This window comes from Hylobates moloch, unplaced genomic scaffold, assembly GCF_009828535.3.
Source record: "Hylobates moloch isolate HMO894 unplaced genomic scaffold, HMol_V3 SCAFFOLD_17, whole genome shotgun sequence".
In the NCBI taxonomy this organism is placed as follows: Eukaryota; Metazoa; Chordata; class Mammalia; order Primates; family Hylobatidae; genus Hylobates; species Hylobates moloch.
In genome coordinates, this window is record NW_026652292.1 from 81,304,962 (window position 1) to 81,329,623 (window position 24,662).

General features: G+C 53.2%; 2 protein-coding genes and 1 long non-coding RNA gene across 23 annotated transcripts in view; 1 reads left to right on the forward strand and 2 right to left on the reverse strand.

The window, feature by feature from the left end:
• The window catches only part of LOC131381739 (uncharacterized), a 12,243-nt gene extending 3,437 nt beyond the window's left edge, over window positions 1-8,806 (reverse strand). The window contains exons 1-3 of one of the 2 annotated variants that reach the window (XR_009210641.1): window positions 8,633-8,806; window positions 328-420; window positions 58-202 (exon numbers count right to left, since the gene is read on the reverse strand). This is a non-coding gene — a long non-coding RNA (uncharacterized LOC131381739). Of the gene's footprint in view, window positions 1-57; window positions 203-327; window positions 421-8,632 lie in introns of those variants that run through there. The other variant, XR_009210640.1, reaches the window with a different exon arrangement.
• A 38-nt stretch (window positions 8,807-8,844) lies between these two features.
• On the forward strand, window positions 8,845-12,931 carry MFSD10 (major facilitator superfamily domain containing 10). 10 transcript variants are annotated; one of them, XM_032136056.3, is made up of 13 exons: window positions 8,845-8,951; window positions 9,567-9,758; window positions 9,848-9,944; window positions 10,304-10,407; window positions 10,740-10,898; window positions 10,985-11,146; window positions 11,342-11,450; window positions 11,542-11,653; window positions 11,835-11,943; window positions 12,033-12,123; window positions 12,224-12,271; window positions 12,348-12,437; window positions 12,545-12,931. In XM_032136056.3, exons 2-13 carry the CDS (start codon window positions 9,588-9,590, stop codon window positions 12,658-12,660), a joined length of 1,368 nt encoding a protein of 455 aa, XP_031991947.2. In that variant the 5' UTR covers window positions 8,845-8,951; window positions 9,567-9,587; the 3' UTR covers window positions 12,661-12,931. The 10 variants fall into 10 exon arrangements, with proteins under 10 accessions (XP_031991947.2, XP_031991943.2, XP_031991951.2 ...); XM_032136052.3 differs by having other exon boundaries at window positions 12,348-12,931; XM_032136060.3 differs by lacking the exon at window positions 11,835-11,943.
• Window positions 12,932-13,427: 496 nt separating this feature from the next.
• ADD1 (adducin 1) overlaps window positions 13,428-24,662 on the reverse strand; it is an 87,295-nt gene continuing 76,060 nt past the window's right edge. For 6 of the 11 annotated variants that reach the window (XM_032136044.2, XM_032136042.2, XM_032136041.2 and 3 more), the window contains 2 exons: window positions 17,392-17,490; window positions 13,428-15,323 (listed from right to left, as the gene is read on the reverse strand). In XM_032136044.2, the coding sequence (XP_031991935.1) occupies window positions 14,971-15,323; window positions 17,392-17,490 (452 nt within the window). In that variant the 3' untranslated portion in view covers window positions 13,428-14,970. Of the gene's footprint in view, window positions 15,324-16,828; window positions 16,863-17,391; window positions 17,491-24,662 lie in introns of all 11 variants that reach the window. The other 5 variants (XM_032136048.2, XM_032136047.2, XM_032136046.2 and 2 more) reach the window with 1 other exon arrangement.

Consider the following 24,662-nt stretch of genomic DNA (forward strand, 5'->3'; position numbering starts at 1 on the left):
CCTTCGGTTTGTTCCTGTTAAAACATCTCCTGATGAAATAGAATGAATCCTGAAATGCTGCTCTGGGATCGGGAATGGTCTGCGTGATGTCAGCTGCAACTGGTTCACTGCATCTGGACAAGTCTCATGGTGACTGGGGATTCTGGCCAGTGTAATTTCTGTCAACCACGGACGTTTGCCTTCATGTGTAGAATTTAAACTGCTGTTATGCAAATTATATTTTCAATTATAAATGAAACAAGTTTGCAGATAGCTTAGAAATCGGAGAAGGGAAACCACCCACAGTCCCTCTGCTGGAACAGCCACAGTTGGCCTTGTCCTACTTACGTCCTTCAGTGGATGCTTCTGGGTGCTGGGGTCCTCCATTCAGGACACTGCACTGTGGGAGGTTGGAGGAGCCTGGGTTGCGTCTGTGCCGACCTGGGATGCAGTTTCAGGTCAGAATCAGAAGATGTGCAAGTTACACATGAGACAGCTTTTTAAAGTGCTTTTCCCCTGCACTAATCAAGAGGGAGGTCAGCCCTCAGGTGTGGGGGACCCGGGAGGGGCTGTGAGCCCCTTGAACTTCACAAGCTGGCCAGGGAGCCATATCCTGAACGCCACTGCCGCTTCCTCATGGTGCAAGGCTCGTTGGGACCTGCTACCTTGCTGAGGGCAGTGCTGAAGTAGGTTTCCCTGTACCAATGCAGTATGCAGTCTTGCAGGCCGAGGCATTCCCCAGGTGACAACGGAGCCCCTGCCGGGCTACAAGCCAGGGCAAACACGGAGCTCGTGTCCTTAGCCGGCATCCCAGGAAAGAAGCCCAGGGTCAAGTTCACACCTCATGAGACCACACTGACCAGGCTGCCCTAGTACATGCATGAAGCATCGCTGAGGTCACACGTCTAGCTACGGTGATCATGGTGAGATGTGAGGATTAACCAGACTAGGACTGGGGAGTTGAGGAAGGTGACAAGGACCCGGTTCCGGCTTCTAATGGGGTGTGGGGTCTTTGGGCAAGGAAGAAGTTGCTGGGGAGAATGAGTCTGGCTTTGTTCTTGTTGGGAGGTGTTCAAGCCATGGCTGGACCAGAGCATGAGCCCTCCTCAGTGTGAGAGGCAGTTACTGCCGCGGTTGGGCTGCCTGATAGGCCTGGAGCTCAGAATGAGTCAGTCTCCCTCTGGAAAGCGCAAGATAGAGACAGCGCTGGTGGCAGCCGGGCTGAAGCCAGCAGCTTGAAGATAAGGCTCAGGCCCTGATGGGGGAATCTTACCCAGCCTCCCCAGATGGCCCAGAGACAGGTCTGGCAGGTGCACGGATCCACAAATCTAGAAGGGTCTGGGGTTGTCACATCCACCAACTAGGCTGGCTGTCTATATACACTTTGTCACTGTGTAGGCCCAGGATGCTGTTAACATCAACAGCTGCAGGATTTCACCCATCTACAAATTTTCTCTGCCACACGGCTACTGCCACTTTAATTCACCAAGCCAAGCCCTTGCACTCAGGACCCTGCCCCAACCCTCTTTGGCCAAGCAAAGAGGAAAAGAGAACAGGACAGAAAAAAAAGTGGGACCGGACCAGGCACCTGGCTCTCCGCTGAAGCCTTGCTATCCAATCCAGGACAGAAGGTGCCGGCAGCAAGCTCATACACTCTAGCTGTGTGTCATGTCATTGAAGAGGGTGGGTGATACAGCTGGAAGGGTGGATAAAAGTGTAACTGCCCAATGGGTTCACCTTCCCTGTTACCTAGACAGCCAATTTATCAAGAAAGGGCATTTGCAACGGAGAAAAAGTAATTCACGCAGAGCTAGCTGTGTGGGAGACTGGAGTTTTACTATTACTCAGTCTCCCTGAGCATTTGGGGTTTGGAGTTTTTAAAGATAAGCGGGTGGGCGGGGGGCAGCCAGTGAGTCAGAAGTACCGATTGGTCGGCCAGAGATGAAATCTCTCGCACTGAGCCAGTTCCTGGGTGCCACAAGATCAGATGAGCCTGGGTGGTGCCAGCTGACCCATCAAGTACTGATCTGCGGCTTTACAATAGTGATGTTATCGCCAGGAGCAGTTTGGGGAGGGTCAGAACCCTGTAGCCTCTAGCTGCATGACTCCTCAACCATAGTTTCTAATCTTGTGGCTAATCTAGTCCCCAGGAAAGGTTTCTTTTGGGAAAGGGCTGTTACCATCTTTGTTTTAAACTAAGTTCCTCCCAAAGTTCAACCTACGCCCAGGAATAAACAAGGAGAACATGGAGGTTAGAAGCAAGATGGAGTTGGTTGTCTCACTGGTCAAATTTTGCAATGGCAGTTTCATAGGGATGCCTGTCCTCTGGGGAAAAAGCTAGTAACAGGTTGTCTTTTTGGCTGCAGGTGGAAAACTGCATCTATTAGGCAGAGGTGGGGCTTTGTTCTTACCCACAATTGGAAGTTCTCTATGGTGTAAAGGCAGTGTGTGTGCCACCTGATTGCTTTCTGTCAGGCCTCTGAGCCCAAGCCAAGCCATCGCATCCCCTGTGACTTGCACGTATACATCCAGATGGCCTGAAGTAACTGAAGATCCACAAAGTGAAAATAGCCTTAACTGATGACATTCCACCATTGTGATTTGTTTCTGCCCCACCCTAACTGATCAATGTACTTTGTAATCTCCCCCACCCTTAAGAAGGTTCTTTGTAATTCTCCCCACCCTTGAGAATGTACTTTGTGAGATCCACCCCTGCCGGCAAAACATTGCTCTTAACTTCACCGCCTATCCCAAAACCTGTAAGAGCTAATGATAATCCACCACCCTTTGCTGACTGTCTTTTCGGACTCAGCCCGCCTGCACCCAGGTGAAATAAACAGCCATGTTGCTCACACAAAGCCTGTTTGGTGGTCTCTTCACACGGACACACATGAAATTTGGTGCTGTGACTCAGATCGGGGGACCTCCCTTGGGAGATCAATCCCCTGTCCTCTTGCTCTTTGCTCCGTGAGAAAGATCCACCTACGACCTCAGGTCCTCAGACCAACCAGCCCAAGAAACAGCTCACCAATTTCAAATCCGGTAAGTGGCCTCTTACTCTCTTCTCCAACTTCCCTCACTATCCCTCAACTGCTTTCTCCTTTCAATCTTGGCGCCACACTTCAATCTCTCCCTTCTCTTAATTTCAATTCCTTTCATTTTCTGGTAGAGACAAAGGAGACACGTTTTATCTGTGGACTCAAAAGTCCGGTGCCAGTCACGGACTGGGAAGGCAGCCTTCCCTTGGTGTTTAACCATTGCAGGGATGCCTCTCTGATTATTCACCCACGTTTCAAAGTTGTCAGACCATGCAGGGACGCCTGCCTTGGTCCTTCACCCTTAGCAGCAAGTTCCGCTTTTCTGGGGGAGGGGCAAGTACCCCAATCCCTTCTCTCCGTGTCTCTACCTTCTCTACCTTTCTGGGGGGCAAGAAACCCCCAACCCCTTCTCCTTCACCCTTAGCGGCAAGTCCCGCTTTTCTGGGGAAGGGGCAAGTACCCCAACCCCTTCTTCTCCTTGTCTCTACCCCTTCTCTGCTTTTCTAGGGGAGGAGCAAGTACCCCTCAACCCCTTCTCCTTCACCCTTAGCGGCAAGTCCCGCTTTTCTAGGGGCAAGAACCCCCAATCCCCTATTTCCGTGCCCCAACCCCTTTCCCACTTTTCTGGAAGGTAAGAACCCCGGAACCCCTTCCCTCCATGCCTCTACTCTCTCTTTTTTCTGGACTTGCCTCCTTCACTATGGGCAACCTTCCACCCTCCATTCCTCCTTCTTCTCCCTTAGCCTGTATTCTCAAGAACTTAAAACCTCTTCAACTCACACCTGACCTAAAACCTAAATGCCTTATTTTCTTCTGCAATGCTGCTTGACCCCAATACAAACTCGACAGTAGTTCCAAATAGCCAGAAAACAGCACTTTGAATGTTTCCATCCTGCAAGATCTAAATAATTCTTGTCATAAAATAGGCAAATGGCCTGAGGTGCCTGACGTCCAGGCATTCTTTTACACATCAGTCCCTTCCTAGTCTCTGTGCCCAATGCAACTCATCCCAAATCTTCCTTCTTTCCCTCCTGCCTGTCCCCTCAGTCCCAACCCCCAGCATTCTAATCTTCCTTTTCTACAGACCCATCTGACCTCTCCCCTCCTCACCAGGCCGAGCTAGGTCCCAATTCTCAGCCTCCGCTCCTCCACCCTATAATCCTTTTATCACCTCCCCTCCTCACACCCGGTCCCGCTTACAGTTTCCTTCCGTGACTAGCCCTCCCCCACCTGCCCAGCAATTTATTCTTAAAAAGGTGGCTGGAGCTAAAGGCATAGTCAAGGTTAATGCTCCTTTTTCTTTATCCCAAATCAGATAGCGTTTAGGCTCTTTTTCATCAAATATAAAAATCCAGCCCAGTTCATGGCTTGTTTGGCAGCAACCCTGAGATGCTTTACAGCCGTAGACCCTAAAAGGTCAAAAGTCCGTCTTTATTCTCAACATACATTTTATTACCCAATCTGCTTGCGACATTAAATAAAACTCCAAAAATTAGAATCTGTCCCTCAAACCCCACAACAGGACTTAATTAACCTCACCTTCAAGGTGTACAATAACAGAAAAAAGTTGCAATTCCTTGCCTCCACTGTGAGACAAACCCCAGCCACATCTCCAGCACACAAGAACTTCCAAACGCCTGAACCGCAGCAGCCAGGCATTCCTCCAGAACCTCCTCCCCCAGGAGCTTGCTACACGTGCCGGAAATCTGGCCACTGGGCCCACAGCCCGGGATTCCTCCTAAGCCGTGTCCCATCTGTGCGGGACCCCACTGGAAATCGGACTGTTCAACTCACCTGGCAGCCACTCCCAGAGCCCGTGGAACTCTGGCCCAAGGCTCTCTGACTGCTTCCTAGATCTTCTCAGCTTAGCGGCTGAAGACTGACACTGCCCGATCGCCTCGGAAGCCCCCTAAACCATCACGGATGCCGAGCTTCGGGTAACTCTCACAGTGGAAGGTAAGCCCATCCCCTTCTTAATCAATATGGAGGCTACCCACTCCACATTACCTTTTCAAGGGCCTGTTTCCCTTGCCTCCATAACTGTTGTGGGTATTGATGGCCAGGCTTCTAAACCTCTTAAATCTCCCCAACTCTGGTGCCAACTTAGACAACACTCTTTTAAGCACTCCTTTTTAGTTATCCCCACCTGCCCAGTTCCCTTATTAGGCCGAGACGCTTTAACTAAATTATCTGCTTCTCTGACTATTCCTGGACTACAGCCACATCTCACTGCCACCCTTCTCCCCAACCCAAAGCCTCCTTCGCGTCTTCCTCTCGTATCCCCCCCACCTTAACCCACAAGTATGGGACATCTCTACTCCTTCCCTGGCAACCAATCACATGCCCATTACCATCCCGTTAAAACCTAATCACCCTTACCCCGCTCAACGCCAATATCCCATCCCACAGCACACTTTAAAAGGATTAAAGCCTGTTATCACTCGCCTGCTACAGCATGGGCTTCTAAAACCTATAAACTCTCCTTACAATTCCCCCATTTTACCTGTCCAAAAACCAGACAAAGCTTACAAGTTAGTTCAGAATCTGCACCTTATCAACCAAATCGTTTTGCCTATCCACCCCGTGGTGCCAAACCCATATACTCTCCTATCCTCAATACCTCCCTCTACTACCCATTATTCTGTTCTGGATCTCAAACATGCTTTTTTACTATTCCTTTGCACCCTTCATACCAGCCTCTCTTTGCTTTCACTTTGACCCTAACACCCATTAAGCACAGCAAATTACCTGGGCTGTACTGCCGCAAGGCTTCACAGACAGCCCCCATTACTTCAGTCAAGCCCAAATTTCATCCTCATCTGTTACCTATCTCAGCATAATTCTCGTAAAAACACACGTGCTCTCCCTGCTGATCGTGTCGGATTAATCTCCCAAACTTCAATACCTTACAAAACAACAACTCCTTTCCTTCCTAGGCATGGTTAGTGGGGTCAGAATTCTTACACAAGAGCCAGGACCACACCCTGTAGCCTTTCTGTGCAAACGACTTGACCTTACTGTTTTAGCCTAGCCCTCATGTCTGCGTGCAGCGGCTGCCTCTGCTTTAATACTTTTAGAGGCCCTAAAAATCACAAACTATGCTCAACTCACTCTCTACATTTCTCATAACTTCCAAAACCTATTTTCTTCCTCATACCTGACGCATATACTTCCTGCTCCCCGGCTCCTTCAGCTGTACTCACTCTTTGTTAAGTCCCACAGTTACCGTTGTTCCTGGCCCGGACTTCAATCCGGCCTCCCACAGTATTCCTGATACCACACCTGACCCTCATGATTGTATCTCTCTGATCCACCTGATATTCACCCCATGTCCCCATATTTCCTTCTTTCCTGTTCCTCACCCTGATCACGCTTGGTTTATTGAAGGCAGTTCCACCAGGCCTAATCGCCACACACCAGCAAAGGCAGGCTATGCTACAGTACAAGCCACTAGCCCGCCTCTTAGAACCTCTCATTTCCTTTCCATCGTGGAAATCTATCCTCAAGGAAATAACTTCTCAGTGTTCCATCTGCTATTCTACTACTCCTCAGGGATTATTCAGGCCCCCTCCCTTCGCTACACATCAAGCTCGAGGATTTGCCCCCACCCAGGACTGGCAAATGAGCTTTACTCAACATGCCCCGAGTCAGATAACTAAAATACCTCTTAGTCTAGGTAGACACTTTCACTAGATAGGTACCTTTATTAGTCAAATCAGCCAAGCAGTTTTTCAGGCTCCTAGTATTCAGTGAAACCTTTATATCTCTTACGGTCCTCCGTCTTCAAGAAAAGTAGAACGGACACCTCACCAAGCTCAGCCACCAACTTAAAAAGGACTGGACAATACTTTTACCACTTTCCCTTCTCAGAAGTCAGACCTGTCCTCAGAATGCTACAAGGTACAGCCCATTTGAGCTCCTGTATAGACGCTCCTTTTTATTAGGCCCCCGTCTCATTCCAGACACCAGACCAACTTACACTGTGCCCCAAAAAAACCTGTCATCCCTACTATCTTCTGTCTAGTCATACTCCTATTCACCGTTCTCAACTACTCATACATACCCTGCTCTTGTTTACACTGCCAGTTTACACTGTTTCTCCAAGCCATCACAGTTGATACCTCCTGGTACTATCCCCAAACTGCCACTCTAAACTCTTGTAGTAAATACATAATCTTTGCTGGCAGGACTATGCTGAATCTCCTTAGGCACTCTCTAATCAGATATCCTAGGTCCTCCCAATTCTTAGACATTTTATACCTGTTTTTCTCCTTCTCTTATTCCATTTAGTTTCTCAATTCATCCAAAACCGTATCCAGGCCATCACCAATCATTCTATACGACAAATGTTTCTTCTGACATCCCCACAATATCACCCCTTACCACAAAACCTCCCTTCAGCTTAATCTCTCCCACTCTAGGTTCCCACGCCGCCCCTAATCCCGCTTGAAGCAGCCCTGAGAAACATCGCCCATTCTCTCTCCATACCACCCCCCAAAATTTTTCGCCGCCCCAACACTTCAACACTATTTTATTTTTCTTATTAATATACGAAGGCAGGAATGTCAGGCCTCTGAGCCCAAGCCCAGCCATCGCATCCCGTGACTTGCACGTATACGCCCAGATGGCCTGAAGTAACTGAAGATCCACAAAAGCAACAACAGCCTTAACTGATGACATTCCACCATTGTGATTTGTTTCTGCCCCACCCTAAGTGATCAATGTACTTTGTAATCTCCCCCACCCTTAACAAGGTTCTTTGTAATTCTCCCCACCCTTGAGAATGTACTTTGTGAGATCCACCCCTGCCCGCAAAACATTGCTCTTAACTTCACCGCCTATCCCAAAACCTGTAAGAGCTAATGATAATCCATCCCCCTCAGCTGACTCTGTTTTCCGACTCAGCCCACCTGCACCCAGGTGAAATAAACAGCCATGTTGCTCACACAAAGCCTGTTTGGTGGTCTCTTCACACAGACGCGCATGAAACTTTCCCCATGTGTATCTGGTTGGGGTCAGCCACAAGAGAATCCGAAAGCAAGGTGGGAGGGGAGGGGAGGGGAGGGGAGGGGGGAGCTGGCTACAGGCCAGGCGTTGGCGCGGTTCCCTGACTGTGCTCCAGCCAGACATAAAGCTTCTCCTGCCTAAAACTCCTCCTGCCCAGGACGACTGTTTCCTCCAGCGTGGGTCAGGTGCTTCTGCGCCCGGAAAGAGCGCCAGCTCCTCCTTCGGGTGAACCAGGCAGGGAGCGGGGCTGCAGGCACAGGCCCAGGAGGCCAAAAAGGTGCCAACCGGGTCCTGTGGCTTTCAGTTGTCTCTGCCCACCCAATTCACACCATCTTTCCCCCTCAGCCGCGTGTCCTGGGACTTCAGGCTCAGCATCAAACGCAGCAAAAGTAGCTGCACAGAGACAGCGGGGTCGGCTCACGCAGCCCGAGCAGAATGGCTGTGCTGCCGCCCCAGGCCCGCGGCCACCACTGTATGTGTGGCAGGACTCAGCCCCCCGGCGTGGGACCCCGAAGCCCGCGGTCCTTCCACGGGGAGGGCCAGGCCCGCAGGCGCAGAGGACGGGGGACAGGCTGCGCTGGCGCTCGACTGACGCCCCGCACACAAACCTCAGGCCCATGGGTCCGCTCCGCGGGGCAGGCGTCGTGGGCCCAAAGAGGCCAGGCCGGGAGTCTCGGCCTCGGGGTTACGCGGCGGCGGGCAGCTCTTCCGCTCCGGTCAGGGTGCTGCTAACCCACGGCCAAGCAGCGAGCCACAGGACCGGCGAAAACCCCGACACTGCCTCCCGCCGGAAGAGAACGTGCAGAGATGTTCGTCACTTCCGGGGGCGGGGGGTGGCCGGGCGTGGCCGTCCCGCCCCTGGCGGCGTGCCTGGCGCGGTGTTCCGCGTCTGTGCGACTGTCCATCCGGAGCGCGCCGCCGCGGCAGGTGCGGGGCGGGACGGGGGTGCGTGGGGTGGGGGGTGTAGGGGGCGCGCGGGGTGGGGGTGGGACAGGGGACGCGCGGGGTGGGGGAGGAGACGGGACCGGGGGTACGCGGGGGTGGGGCGGGTGGGAGGTGCGCAGGGTTGGCGGGGTGGGAGGCGCGCGGGGTTGGGGGTGCTCCCGCGTCCGGTGTGCGCCCCATGGCCCTCGCCAGGGAGGCCGAGTTCGGGCCAGAGGCCGGCATCTCGGCGCGCGGGCTGGGGTTGGGGTTGGGATCCGGATCCCCCGCGGCTTCAAGTTTCCTCTCTCGCTGTTAAGAGGGCGTGGGAGGCGCGGCCGTGGGGCGAGGTGGGGCCAGGTCCGCGATGTGCTCACCCTGGTCCCTCGGGACCGTTGCCTTTGCGGTTGCGATTTGTTGTGCAACCCCCGAAGCTTGCGTTTCCTGCTGCCTGGGGTCGGGGCGGGGGCATCGCGCAGACCAGAACGGCCCCTGCGTCGGTATGCCGGAGCCCCTGCCATCAGCCCCTTTAGGGTGCTCGCCGGCTGTCGGGTGTGGGGGCATGGCAGGCCCTGGAGGACTCGGCTTCCCCGTTCACCCGACCCGCCGCACCCCAATCAGGCCAGGTCAGAGCAGCCCACCATGGGATGGGGAGGGGGTGGAGGCTGCACCCCGCGCCCACCCATCCACCAGCAACCGCCGGAGCGCCGCGTGGTCACCATTGTCTTCCTCGGCCTCCTGCTTGACCTCCTGGCCTTCACGCTGCTGCTGCCCCTGCTGCCCGGGCTGTTGGAGAGCCACGGCCGTGCCCACGTGAGTCCTTGCCCTGTGGCCTACAGTGCCCCCTGCCCCCCAGGCCCATCAGACCTCCCCAGTCCTTATCGTGCCTCCTCATCCCCTAGGACCCCCTCTATGGCTCCTGGCAGGGCTGGGTGGACTGGTTTGCCACCGCCATCGGGATGCCAGTGGAGAAGAGGTACAACAGCGTCCTGTTCGGAGGTATGGCTGGCTCTGTGCCCTTGGCGGGCCCTCTACGGTCCTGTCTTTGGTAGACATGGTCCAGCCCAGGCCCCTCCCCAATTCTCGGTCCTTCCCTTCCCGCTCCCTGGGCTGGCATCAGTCTGGTGCCCTTGCCCACACGTCCTGGCTTCTGGTCATGATCCCTTGCCTCCACGTGTCATGTTCAGATCCTTCCTCATCTCTCCGTTGGGGCTCCCTCTGCTCAAGGGCCATGGTCTGTGAGTGTAGGGCCCAGCATGACTGGACCCTCAGGACAGGGCTGGACATTGGCCTTGAGGGCCCCGAGACCACAGCTCGTGGTGCGAGGCAGCCCCATGATGGTGACATCTGTCTCTCAGGTCTCATTGGCTCGGCCTTCTCTGTCCTGCAGTTTCTGTGTGCGCCACTCACTGGGGCCACCTCTGACTGCTTGGGGAGGCGCCCGGTGATGCTGCTGTGCCTGGTATGTCCCTGGGCCTGGGTGCCCATGGGGAAGCCTCCTCCCACCCAACTAGTAGCCCCATGGGGTTAGGTGGGGACAGGGAGGTGGCTGTGGGCCCCTCATGGCCACTGGTTGGCCCTCATCACATCCTGGAGGGGGTTCTCTGAGGGATCAGTGGCTCCTGTTGCAGAGCCAGGCTTTCAAGGAGCTGATCCTGGCCCCTAGGAAAGCATTGAGAACACAAGTGGCCCTCAGATGCTTCGAAATAGGGCAAGGTTGAGGGGTGTTGCCTGGGTTGCCAAGCCCTACTCTGAGCCACTCCTGGCCTTGTGACCACCCCTGCCCCTGGGCAGATGGGTGTGGCCACCTCATATGCAGTCTGGGCCACCTCTCGGAGCTTTGCGGCCTTCCTGGCCTCCAGGCTGATTGGGGGCATCAGCAAAGGGAACGTCAGCCTCTCCACGGCCATCGTTGCTGACCTGGGCTCGCCTCTGGCCCGAAGTCAAGGCATGGTAAATGCACAGGCTGGGCCTCTGGGGTCCCGGTGGGGACTTCTGGGCCTGGGTCTCCCTGTGCAGCTCAGGTGGTCTTTCCCTAGGCGGTCATTGGGGTGGCCTTCTCACTGGGCTTCACCCTGGGCCCTATGCTCGGAGCCTCCCTGCCCCTGGAAATCGCACCCTGGTTTGCCCTGCTCTTCGCAGCCTCCGACCTGCTGTTCATCTTCTGCTTCCTGCCAGAGACGCTGCCCCTGGAGAAACGGGTAGGGCTGCGGTCTGGGACCCACAGGCCCAGGGGCTGGGGGCTACATCCGTAGCGATGTAAAGTGCCCCGTGTGCCAGCCCCAGATGCCAGGGAGGCTGGGCCACTCTCTTGGTGTTGGGGCCCATGAGGCCCCAGTCCGTGGGTTGCCAGGCCAGCAGCCGCTCCTGCAGGCTCTCCAATCCCATCCCCACAGGCGCCCTCTATCGCCCTGGGGTTCCATGATGCAGCCGATCTGCTCAGCCCCCTGGCCCTGCTGCGCTTCTCGGCTGTCGCTCGTGGCCAGGACCCACCCTCTGGAGACAGTAAGGACTTGACCAACCCAAGTGTGGAGCCTGATCTCCCTTGGGCTTCCCTGCTGTGGTCGCCTTCTCAGCGCGCTCCACCTCTCCCCAGGGCTCAGCAGCCTGCGCCGCCTGGGCCTAGTCTACTTCCTCTACCTCTTCCTGTTCTCGGGCCTGGAGTACACGCTGAGCTTCCTCACACACCAGCGCTTCCAGTTCAGTAGGTGGGTCCCCATCTGGGGATGGCCTGCTGTCTCCCTGAAATAACGCCCCTGCTTCAGGGATGACCCCTTCCAACCCCCATCCCAGGAAGCCTTGGCAGCCACTCTCGCCCTGGCCCTGCCCTGGGTGGCCCTGCCCCGGCTGCCCTGCCCAGGTGCCCTGCACTAACACACCCGCTCCCAGCCTACAGCAGGGGAAGATGTTTTTCCTCATCGGCCTCACCATGGCCACCATCCAGGGTGCCTATGCCCGGCGGATCCACCCTGGTGGGGAAGTTGCTGCCGTGAAGCGGGTAGGGGGCTCCTTCCAAAGCGGGTGGCAGGCAGTCCCCTGAGCCCTGCAGGGCACGGGCTGTGCTGAGGCTGCCGTACCCACCTGCAGGCCCTCCTGCTGCTGGTGCCTGCCTTCCTCCTCATCGGCTGGGGACGTTCTCTGCCCGTGCTGGGCCTGGGGCTGCTGCTCTACTCCTTTGGTGAGTGGCCCTGCCCCGGCAGGGGATCCGATGGGCAGCAGGGGCTGGGTGATGCGCCCTCCCCTGGGCTGACGGGCACCTCCTTGATGTCTCCCACCAGCCGCCGCCGTTGTGGTGCCCTGCCTGTCCTCCGTGGTCGCTGGCTACGGTGAGCGCCCTTCCCTCGGCCGAAGCCACCTGAGCGGGAGAAGGGCAGTGGTCCCTGACTGCGCCTCTCCCCACAGGCTCACCAGGGCAGAAGGGCACGGTCATGGGTACACTGCGCAGCCTAGGCGCTCTGGCCAGGGCCGCGGGGCCCCTGGTGGCTGCTTCAGGTGAGGGCGCGGGATGGTGCTGGGGCAGGCTCGGGGACAAGCATCTGCCCTCGCCTCCCCATTGCCAGCCCCCTCGGGGCCTGGATGACGCCGCCGTCTCTCCACAGTGTACTGGCTGGCCGGGGCCCAGGCCTGCTTCACCACGTGGTCCGGGCTGTTTTTGCTCCCCTTCTTCCTCCTGCAGAAGCTGAGTTATCCAGCACAGACGCTCAAGGCTGAGTAGCTGAGCCACTGTACCCAGGCTGTGGGCACCAGGCAGAGAGTGGGAGCCTAGGTCAGGCCCCTGCCCACTGCCTGACCCCCCCTCCTTCCCAGTCCAGGGAGACCCTGTGGGTGGGCGCCGGCCCCTCAGCAGGAAGCTCAGGCAGCTCCCCCAGACTCACTCCTTCAATGACTCCAAGCTGCAGCACTCCAAGGCTGTCAGGGTTTCTGTTTGTTTTTTAAACTATGCACCAGGTTTCTGATGATGAAATAAAGCACCTGTTTTATACCAAGTGCCTTTCGCCATATATAGCCGTGCCTCTACCCACACCAGGAGAGGCAGCTGGAGCTGAATGAATGGCTCCACTGACCAGAAGGGTCCAAGGCTCTTCAAGACCCTCAGTTTCCCCCTCTGCATAGTGGCAGCCTGGGGACTCAGGCAGGCCCCTCCAAGGCTGGGGTCAGCCCTGGCCAGGTGGTATCTGGCAGTGTGCCCCGCACCCTGGCAGGATGTCCCCAGCACAGAGCCCTCCCCATCAACCATGAGCACACAGTGACAGTGAGACTGGGACCATGGGGACAAGGACAGGCCAGCAGTTCCCTGGACACCCTGAGTTCCCGTGGGGAGGCACAACAGGAGTGCTGGGTGGGACGTCTTCCCACACCCATGGCTGCAGGTGACATTTTATCAAGACGTGAACATTTGGAGGTCTCCTTTCGGTACATGAGACAAACGTGGGAACAAAGAAATTAAAATATAAAACTGCTTCCCAGATTTAGACAAGGAAATTGCTGAAAGAATTTTATTTGTGAGTAAAACATGTTACACTGGAGAAAGGACATTCAGGACCTGTCCTCCCAAGTCGGTGTCCATATATGCAACTATATTTCATGTTGTAATACAAAGGATTAAACTACAAAAGTGAAAATTAAAAGTCATTGCATATGTGGGGTAAAGGAAGGGATAAAAGGGGATAAAGGAAGAGTCCACAGTTAAGGACTTTTCATTCTGCCTTGGCAACAAAACGACACAGAAGAGAAGCAGCACGCTTGCCCGCGTAGCAGGCCCTGCGGCTCAGAGGAAGCTCGAAGCGGTGGTCAGTGCCATGCAGCAGCCTGGTTCTCGCTTGGCCGTCCAATCAGTGGGATCTGAGGTGGCTCGGCCCATCGTGCCCAGGATGTGAGCCCACATCTGGCACCAGCTCTACCAGGGGCCTGTTGGGCCCACACAAGCTTGCCTGCACCTAGTCAGGCTGGTGCCAGGCAGCTCCTGAAATGGGTCACCCTCCAGTTCCTGCTCAGCAGCTCTGAGCCCTTTTCCGGCCTCTTGCAGGGAAGTAAAAACAACAGTATCTGCCAAGGAGCACACGTCTCCGGCTCCATCAATGACGGCGATGTCGAGGGGCCGCGGGGCCACCCTCCACCTCGAGTTACCTTTGATCACAACTAGGGCATCTTTCTGGCTGAGTTAAAGTGAGAACAGATACCCTGAAACCTCCCCCAAATAAGTGAAAAGTGCTCTACTGTGGGGTCTGGAAAGAAAAAAGCAAAAAGCCTATTTACGTTCACAGTCAAAAAATGTAAGCTAAATTGTAAACCTGCTCAAAGAAAATTCTAGAAAGGACTCTTCCCCTCCTGATACACCTTCCCTATGACAGGAATCCAGAGACCCAAGTGGAAAGAAACTGAGCTCCTGAATCTGATTCTGGTCGAGGGAGCATCGGTCAGACATGCATAGCATCGCGTTGGGTGCACACAGGCCCATCTGCTGCTGGGGTCTCCTGCCCAGCATCTGGCCCAGACTTGCCTCTTCAAGGCCGCTGGTGGGCACACGAGTGTTTTCACGGGACCAAGGCTTTGTATATAGATTTAAGTGAGATCACTGAGCAGAGAGAATGCCACATGAAGCCAGGAGTCTGAGTCCGTCACCTGAGACTTTAGGGTGGAGGGGAAGCCAAGCAGAGACAGAATGTGGCGATTTCACGACAGGAGGGACGGCAGGAAAGGTCAAGGCTCAGGAGGGTGGTGTGCAGCCAAAGCTGCAGAAGCCTTCAGTACCTTCCAGCCAGGACCGTGACTTAGTGCCTCCCCCGTGTGGGGAGAGCACGTCTCCCCCAGAAGCTGAGGCTGAGAGGACAAGGAGCAGGGTGGGGTGGGGCTGCTGAGCACACATTGGGTCAGCCCGGGGCTACACGGGGCTGGTCACGTGAGGGGACCTCTAGGCGGAGGGCTTGGCTTTTTGCATTCCATTACACAAGGACAGGGCACAGACACGGCCGGGGACGCTGGCAGAGCCAGGGTCGCTCCGGACAGGACAGTTAGCGCAGGGCCTTCAGGAGTCACTCTTCTTCTTGCTCTTCTTCAGAAAGGACGGGGTACGGAACTTCTTCTTCTTTTTGGACGGGGACTTGCCTGGAGACCCATCGCTGCCAGGGTCTGCGGCGGCCCCCTCCTCGGCAGCTGAGGGGGCAGCCTCTTCAGCCGCCGGGGCTGGGTCTGGGGCTGGCTCGGGGCTGGCCTCAGTAGGGGCCTCAGTGGGGCTTGGGGGTCTACGGGCTTCCTCCTCCTTCTCTAACATTGGGAAGCCGAGTGCTTCAGAAGGTTCATCAGGGGACAGATCGGGGAGAGTTGGCTTAAAGGTGGCGGCATCACTGTCATCTCCAGTAGTTGGCTCCGGCACAAGGTCTAGTGGGTGAGGTGAGAGATGGGATTAAGGGTTCCTGCCCAGATCTCAAAAGGCAGCTTGAGATGGGGGAGCCCCACACAGGAAACTGCCATTTTATTTTAGTCTACAGATTTTTACCAAGACAAGAAACTTAAAATATGGTCTACTCTACTGTGCGGCTGGATGGAGCTAATATCACAAAATACAGACTTGGTCTCGGGGTAGTTTTTAGCTCCTTCTGGTGGGCAGTGTGCTGACAACACCAGACTCCGTCCCAGGCCTGGGTCCCCCCGCCAGAAAAACAGACTGCAGCACAAGCTGAGGACTAAAGGAGCAACGTCCCGCTTTCATTATGTGACGAGAAGTCTGCCCTGTCACCCTAAGGGCATGTACTAGTAGTCTTGAAATTAAGTCTAATTTTGGGTCTACAACACCTGGTCTCCCCCAAAACAGCCAGTAGAAAATCGTGCGTAACTCCCACAGCACGTTGTGTGACGTCAACATCCAAAAGAACAAAGCCGTTTAGGCTGGAAGTTAATTAAAAGGAAAGAGATGGCTTGTAAGGCAAGGAGTGGGGGCAAAAACTCCACCCAGCATCAGGAGTGGCCATCTGTGAAGGAGCACAGCAGCCCTGAGGACACAGCCTGGGGACACCTTCCTTCCACTTACCCGGGCACCCGCTTTGTCCATTCGTAAACAGCCTACAAAGTTACCAGCAACTGACAGGTTAGGCACCACAAGCTGTTTAGTGTTTAAAAATCAAGCCACACATCAGGGCCAGGGGAGTCAGCTGAGTGGTTAGGAGCAGCACAGGAGGCCCAGGCCCCAAACTCTCGGTGCTTTACCTTTGGGAAGCTGGAAGCACCCCCACCCTGCCAGCTGCCCCAGGCTAATTCCAGGCCACGCTTCATGAGGACCAGGAGAGGGCTATGGGCACACAGGCGCTGCTCCCCCTGAGGAGGTGGGGCCCACTCTGCTGGGCACAGTGTGGCTGATGCTAGGACGGAGGCTGCCCCAGGGCATTCGCTCTGGAGAGCTGCCATCATCTGAGTGAACATCACACTGCTTTACAAGGGTCCAATATCCGCTCCTCTGCCCACCTCCTTTGGACCAGCTTCAGCAAAGGTCCAAGGCAATCTGACCCCACACAGCAGGTGGCAGAACCCCACCCTGTCTGAACCGAGGCTGCACTTACATCTGATCCAGTGTGGTAAAACCCTCCCAGCAAGTAATCCAAAGAGACCCTCAAAGGCCGGAGGTAAGAACTCCTGAGGCCCAGAGTGCTCCAGTGGCACCTAGGTGTGTGGAGGCCCTGACGGAGGCACCCGCTGCCACTGAAGGCAGCACAGCGCTCAGGTGACTGAGCCACTTCCAGGAAGGCCTCCAAGGGACTGGGTACAAAAAAGGGGGGCTTCTGTTTTTATTTTAAATAAACAGAAAACGAAACTTAATAAACAACAAAGAAGCAGGAGAATGAGGCAAAGCACAGGGCACCGGTGGAGAGCGGAGGCAGCGTGGTACTTACTAGGGTAACAGGTACTCTCTAGCGCATCCGTCTCCTGCTTGTGACGCAGCCACAGGAAGAAAAAAGCACAAGGAGAGAATCTATGCATTCAGTCACAGCCATCAGGTTACAGAAGAAGAAAGGCAGGGCCACGGGCTTCACGAGAGACATGGATGTACGAGACCGAGGGACAGACACCCGGGATCACACACCACAGACACACGGTGGCTGAGAGGCAGCCGGCGTGTGGCTCACACAGCGGAGGGCACCTCCGGAGGTGGGATCTGCATGACAACATGGCACGAGGAGTGTGCGAGCAATGGGCAACGAGGACACCAGCAACCACGGTGGGTTCCGACCCCCGAGGCCGGCCTTCCCACCTGGTCACAGCTCACATACAAATCTGTTTTGCCTGGAGTTACCCAGGACAGAACCAATACAGGAGGAGAAAGGTGTCACGTCCTGGCGCTGATGCAAGCACACACTTCTGTGTTGGTGTTAACACAACTCCCGCCACATTCTGCCACAGCGCGCACGAGCCGTGCACCCTCCCACAGTGGCGGCCGCTGTCACCCAGAGCTCACCTTCCTCCAGCTTGATGGGAGTGCTGGGAGGTGGGTGGGGGACCGCAGGCTGGTCTGGAGGACTCTTTTCTTTCTGTTCTCTAGCCTCGTCCAGATTCTCTGCAGAGAAGCAAGAAGGATATGGTAGGAGCTGTGGACGCCACGCCATGAGCCTTCACCCGCCTCCGTGGCAGATGGGGCAGCCCGCTCAGCCGCCCTCTGAGAAGGCAGGGCTCTCTCAACCCTTTCCCTGACCCTCTCCAAGAGAGGATAAAGGAAGCTGTGACCTGGGTGTTGACTGATGCGAATTTCAGAGAAACTTAACCAACTTCAGATACAAAACTTATTTCTATTCTTATTCCAAAGAGAATCTGCCAGAGCCACCTGTGATGGACTTGAATGGCATGCCCTGGCCTGTCCCCCGCTGTCCTGTGCGAGTAGGGACCCCTCCCTCCCTGCCTTCTCCCTGCTGAGCAGGTGGCCGAGGGTCCTCAACCCACTCATCACCTCAAGGGACATCACATGAGCATTATTTTGGTTTTAATTCTGTGGTAGGGCATTTTATCCCAATAATTTAAACTTGGCAACTGTAATGCGTATTTTTACTTTTTGAAGTGAAAAATGCTAATAAGAACCAGAGGAAAAAATGCAGGAACTAGGATCCTGGATATAGAAAAGGATTCCAAGTCTACTTCTCATTTCGGGGAAAATATGGACCAAGACTATTCTAACTCCTTCCATCTCTGTATTTCAGAAGTTTAGACTAATAGCTTAGGATCAGCAGGTCCATATTTTGAACAGGCAGCTGTCATCACCCTTCTGAGCTCCCAGGGCCTCTGCTCCCACCCTAACAGCTGGCTCGCCTCCCCAAGTACCACACTGGCAGCTACCTTCCAGAAGCCAGGCGTCCATAAAAAGGCCGGCATACCACCTAGCTGAGTGAGCATATAGCCTCAACCAGGAAAAGGTGCTGACCTCTGGCAGCCAGCCTGCATTTTACCTGTGGCACACACTCCCCTCAGCCCACGCCAAGAGCTAGATCAGACCTCCTGTGGGTTCTCCTGCTGACAGCTCTGTGATCACAGAGCATGGCCAGAGCCTGTCCCCATCCACTCAGCTGCCATCACAGCCCTGCTGAAGGAGCCTCACACATCGGGGGAAACTCCAGGTATCTTGTTTGACTTAAAAACAATCCAAGTTACTCAGATCCCAGGAGACCCCAAAGGGCAGACACAGGTCTGTATACATGTGCACAGAAACTAGGATTAGGCCACATGACCCACAGCTCAAGCTGACTACCTCTAGTTCTCGCTCTAAGGCAGGTAATTACAGCAATGGCTCAGACAAAGCTTCACTGGAGGGAGACAACCAGCAGCAGGGCCTGGCGTGTGGCGGCCTGAATAGTAAATAGCGGGGTAACACTGAAACACAACCCAGCACCTCAAATTTCAGTAACAACTACGTAATGCAGTGGCTGGTCTAGAACAAGACAAAAACCGGTTAAGAGGTCCTCTTGGGAGGAGTGCCTAGATCCCAGGGTGACTACGGCCCAGGAGGGTAACAGTCAGTCCCACACACCGAGTTGGCTCCAGCAAGGCTGACCCCGGAGGACTGAGAAGCACACTGAGGTTTCAGTAAAAACCTGAGTTGGAGCTTACGGCCCTGAGGATGCTGGCGGGAGCCTCCTGGCAGGGGTCCCTGTGCCCCTGGTTCTTCTTCGTGCCAGCACCAAGGCTGCTCAGAGCCTAGTGGACAAGAGAGCTGGTAGCAGGGAGCCTGGGGGAAAAGCAGCTGATCCCCAAAAGCCCTCAAGGAAGAGGCTTTGGAGACCTGCTTCTCTCGTTAGTTCTCAACATTTCCTTTTCAAAGCCTGACATTTGAAACCACCTGCTCCATGAGGGTCTCAAACCTGAGCCGCTTATTTTTATTCATTGTAAGACTGCCCCATCTTTGACAAAAACACGACTGCCTTTGTCAGCGAGCTACCAAGAGAAGTACAGGCTGCACCAGCCAGTCCTGATGGGACCTGGGCACATGCCAGGGCAGTCAGCATTTTCACCCTCAGGCCTGTGACCACACCTGCACAGGAAACCCTCAAGGTTTATGGAGAAAGAGAGTTTCTGTCAGAAACCCCAAGCCCTATACACAAGCACAGTAAGGACATTCAGAGCGTCCCCCTGCACAGAGGCCGGGGCTGACTGCTGTGACCAAAGACTCAGTGAGGAAGGCAGTGCGCTTCTGTCCAAATCAGGGCTCGGCCACGCACAACCTCGTTCTTGGGAGCCACCCTGTCTGAGCTCCCTATTCCTCTGCTCCAACTGGGGGAAAATGACCTACCTCTCAGGGTTACTTTGAGAATGAGATGAGATGTACGCAGAATAGCACTGGGCATGTGCCCGGCACGATGACTGCTCAGCAACGGTGAGTGTTAATGAATCAAACCAAGTAAAGGAGGTCTCTCCCCAGTGAAGCTTCAACAGACAGAAATACTGTGTTCATAAAGAGACAAATGTCAGGGTGACTGGCAACATGGCCGAATAGGAACAGCTCTGGTCTGCAGCTCCCAGTGAGATCAACGCAGAAGGTAGATGATTTCTGCATTTCCAACTGAGGTACCTGGCTTATCTCACTGGGACTGGTTAGACAGTGGGTGCAGCCCACAGAGGGCGAGCCGAAGCAGGGTGGGGTGTTGCCTCACCCAGGAAGTGCAAGGAGTCGGGGAACTCCCTCCTCTAGCCAAGGGAAGCCGTGAGGGACTGTGCCTTGAGAAACGGTGCATTTTGGCTCAGATACTATGCTTTTCCCTTGGTCTTTGCAATCCACAGACCAGGAAATTCCCTTGGCTGCCTATACCACCAGGACCCTGGGTTTCAAGCACAAAACTGTGCAGCCGTTTCGGCAGACACTAAGCTAGCTGCAGGAGTTTTTTTTGATACCCCAGTGGCGCCTGGAATGCCAGCAAGACAGAACCCTTCACACCCCTGGAAAGGGGGCTGAAGCCAGGGAGCCAAGTGGCCTAGCTCAGCAGATCCCACCCCCATGGAGCCCAGCAAGCTAAGATCCACTGGCTTGAAATTCTTGCTGCCAGCACAGCAGTCTGAAGTTGACCTGGGATGCTGGTGCTTGGTGGGGGGAGGGGCGTCCACCATTACTGAGGCTTGAGTAGGCCATTCGCCCCTCACAGTGTAAACAAAGCTGCCAGGAAGTTCAAACTGGGCAGAGCCCACCGCAGCTCTGCAAAGCCACTGTAGCCAGACTGACCCTCTAGATTCCTCCTCCCTGGGTGGGGCATCTCTGAAAGAAAGGCAGCAGCCCCAGTCAGGGGCTTACAGATAAAACTCCCATCTCCCTGGGACAGAGCACCTGGAGGAAGAGTCGGCTGTGGGCACAACTTTAGCAGACTGAACTTACTGCCTGCCGGCTCTGAAGAGAGCAGTGGATCTCCCAGCACAGTGCTCGAGCTCTGCTAAGGGACAGACTGCCTCCTCAAGTGGGTCCCTGACCCCCATGCCTCCTGATGGGGAGACACCTCCCAGCAGGGGTCAACAGACACCTTATATAGGAGAGCTCCAGCTGGCATCTGGCAGGGGCCCCTCTGGGACGAAACTTCCAGAGGAAGGAACAGGCAGCAATCTTTGCTGTTCTGCAGCCTCCGCTGGTGATGCCCAGGCAAACAGGGCCTGGAGTGGACCTCCAGCAAACTCCAACAGACCTGCAGCTGAGGGGCCTGTCTGTTAGAAGGAAAACTAACAAACAGAAAGGAATAGCATCAACATCAACAAAAAGGACATCCACACCAAAACCCCATCCGTAGGTCACCAACATCAAGGACCAAACGTAGATAAATCCACAAAGACGAGGAAAAACCAGTGTGAAAAGGCTGAAAATTCCAAAAACCAGAATGCCTCTTCTCCTCCAAAGGATCACAACTCCTTGCCAGCAAGGGAAGAAAACGGGACAGAGAATGAGTTTGATGAATTGACGGAAGTAGGCTTCGAAAGGTCGGTAGTAACAAACTCCTCCGAGCTAAAGGAGCATGTTCTAACCCAATGCAAGGAAGCTAAGAACCTTGAAAAAAGGTTAGAGGAATTGCTAAGTAGAATAACCAGTTTAGAGAAGAACATAAATGATCTGATGGAGCTGAAAAACAAAGCATGAGAACTTCGTGAAGCATACACAAGTATCAATAGCCAAATCAATCAAGCAGAAGAAAGGATATATCAGAGACTGAAGATCAACTTAATGAAATAAAGTGTAAAGATTAAAAGAAAAGAGAATGAAAAGGAATGAACAAAGCCTCCAAGAAATATGGGACTATGTGAAAAGACCAAAGCTACGTCTGATTGGTGTGCCTGAAAGTGACAGGCAGAATGAAACCAAGTTGGAAAACACTCTTCAGGATATTATCCAGGAGAACTTCCCCAACCTAGCAAGACAGACCAACATTCAAATTCAGGAAATACAGAAACACCACAGAGATACTCCTCAAGAAGAGCACATAATCATCAGATTCACCGAGGTTGAAATGAAGGAAAAAATGTTAAGGGCAGCCAGAGAGAAAGGTCAGGTTACCCACAAAGGGAAGCCCATCAGACTAACAGCAGATCTCTCTGCGGAAACCCTACAAGCCAGAAGAGAGTGGGGGCCAATATTCAACATTCTTAAAGAATTTTTGGCCAGGCGCAGTGGCTCACGCCTGTAATCCCAGCACTTTGGGAGGGCAAGGCGGGCAGATCATGAGGACAGGAGATCGAGACCATCCTGGCTAACACGGTGAAACCCCATCTCTACTAAAAATACAAAGAAATTAGCTGGGCATGCTGGCGTGCACCTGTAGTCCCAGCTGCTGGGGAGGCTGAGGCAGGAGAATGGTGTGAACCTGGGAGGCGGAGCTTGCAGTGAGCCGAGATCGCGCCACTGCACTCCAGCCTGAGTGACAGAGCGAGACTCCATCTCAAAAAAAAAAAAAAAGAATTTTCCACCCAGAATTTCATATCCAGCCAGACTAAGCTTCATAAGTGAAGGAGAAATAAACTCCTTTACAAACAAGCAAATGCTGAGAGATTTTCTCACCACCAGGCCTGCCTTACAATAGCTCCTGAAGCAAGCACTAAATATGGAGAGCAAAAACTGGTTCCACCCACTGCAAAAACACACCAAATTGTAAAGACCATCAACACTATGAAGAAACTGCATCAGTTAACGGGCAAAATAACCAGCCAGCATCATAATGACAGGATCAAATTCACACATAACAATATTAACCTTAAATGTAAACGGGCTAAATGCCCCAATTAAAAGACACAGACTGGGCCGGGCGCGGTGGCTCACACTTGTAATCCCAGCACTTTGGGAGGCTGAGGCGGGCGGATCACGAGGTCAGGAGATCGAGACCACGGTGAAACCCCGTCTCTACTAAAAATACAAAAAAAAAAAAATTTAGCCGGGCGTGGTGGTGGGCGCCTGTAGTCCCAGCTACTTGGAGAGGCTGAGGCAGGAGAATGGCGTGAACCCGGAAGGCAGAGCTTGCAGTGAGCCGAGATTGTGCCACTGCACTCCAGCCTGGGCGACAGAGCAAGACTCCGTCTCAAAAAAAAAAAAGACACAGACTGGCAAACTGGATAAAGAGTCAAGACCCGTCAGTGTGCTGTATTCAGGAGACCTGTCTCACATGCGAAGATACACATTGGCTCAACCCGTCTCACGTGCGAAGATACACATTGGCTCAAAATAAAGGTATAGAAGAATATTTACCAAGCAAAAGGAAAGCAAAAAAAAAGCAGGAGTTGCAATCCTAGTCTCTAATAAAACAGACTTTAAGCCAACAAAAATTTAAAAAGACAAAGAAGGGCATTACATAATGGTAAAGGGATCAATGCAACAAGAAGAACTAACTATCCTAAATATACATGCACCCAATACAGGAGCACCCAGATTCATAAAGCAAGTTCTTAGAGACCATAAAGAGACTCAGACTCCCACACAATAATAGTGGGAAATTTTAACACCCCACTTTCAATATTAGATCAACAAGACAGAAAATTAACAAAGATATTCAGAACTTGAACTCAGCTCTGGACCACGTGGACCTAACAGACATCTACAGAACTCTCCACCCCAAATCAACAGAATATACATTCTTCTCAGCACCACATCGCACTTATTCTAAAATTGACCACATAATTGGAAGTAAAACACTCCTCAGCAAACGCAAGAGAATGGAAATCATAACAAACAGTCTCTCAGACCACAGTGCAATCAAATTAGAACTCAGGATTAAGAAACTCACTCAAAACTGCGTAACTACATGGAAACTGAATAGCCTACTTCTAAATGACTACCGGGTAAATAACAAAATTCAGGCAGAAATAAGTAAGTTCTTTGAAAACAATGAGAACAAAGGCACAGCGTACCAGAATCTCTGGGACACAGCTAAAGCAGTGTTTAGAGGGAAATTTATAGCACTAAATGCCCACAGGAGAAAGAGGGTAAGATCTAAAATTGACACCCTAACATCATAATTAAAAGAACTAGAGAAGAAAGGGCGAACAAATTCAAAAGCTAGCAGAAGAAACAACTAAGATGAGTGCAGAACTGAAGGAGAGAGACACAAAAAAGCCTTCAAAAAAAATCAATGAATCCAGGAGCTGGTTTTTTGAAAAGATTGATAAAATAGATAGCCATTTAGCCAGACTAATAAAGAAGAAAAGAGAGAAGAATCAAACAGACAATAAAAAATGATAAAGGGGAGATCACCACTGATCCCAGAGAAATACAAACTACCATCAGAGAATACTATAAACACTTCTACACAAATAAACTAGAAAATCTAGAAGAAATGGATAAATTCCTGGATACATACACCCTCCCAAGACTAAACCAGGAGCAAGTCAAATCCCTGAATAGACCAGTAACAAGCTCTGAAATTGAAGTAGTAATAAATAGCCTACCAACCAAAAAAAGCCCAGGACCAGACGGATTCACAGCCAAATTCTACCAGTGGTACAAAAAGGAGCTGGTAGGTACCATTCCATCTGAAACTATTACAAACAATAGAAAAAGAGGGACTCTTCCCTAACTCATTGTATGAGGCCAGCATCGTCCTGATACCAAAACCTGGCAGAGACACAACAAAAAAAGAAAATTTCAGGCCAATATCCCTGATGAACATCAATGCGAAAATCCTCAATAAAATATTGGCAAACCGAATCCAGCAGCATATCAAAAAGCTTATCCACCACGATCAAGTTGGCTTCATCCCTGGGATGCAAGGCTGGTTCAACATATGCAAA

What these genes read in the sequence shown, in the direction of transcription:
- MFSD10 (XM_032136049.2), top strand. Translation starts at nt 9,313, where the DNA reads ATGTGCTCACCCTGGTCCCTCGGGACCGTTGCCTTTGCGGTTGCGATT. An exon ending in GGACCCACCCTCTGGAGACA is followed by an intron (nt 11,451 to 11,541) that starts GTAAGGACTTGA and finishes ACCTCTCCCCAG; the next exon opens with GGCTCAGCAGCCTGCGCCGC. An exon ending in AAGTTGCTGCCGTGAAGCGG is followed by an intron (nt 11,944 to 12,032) that starts GTAGGGGGCTCC and finishes ACCCACCTGCAG; the next exon opens with GCCCTCCTGCTGCTGGTGCC.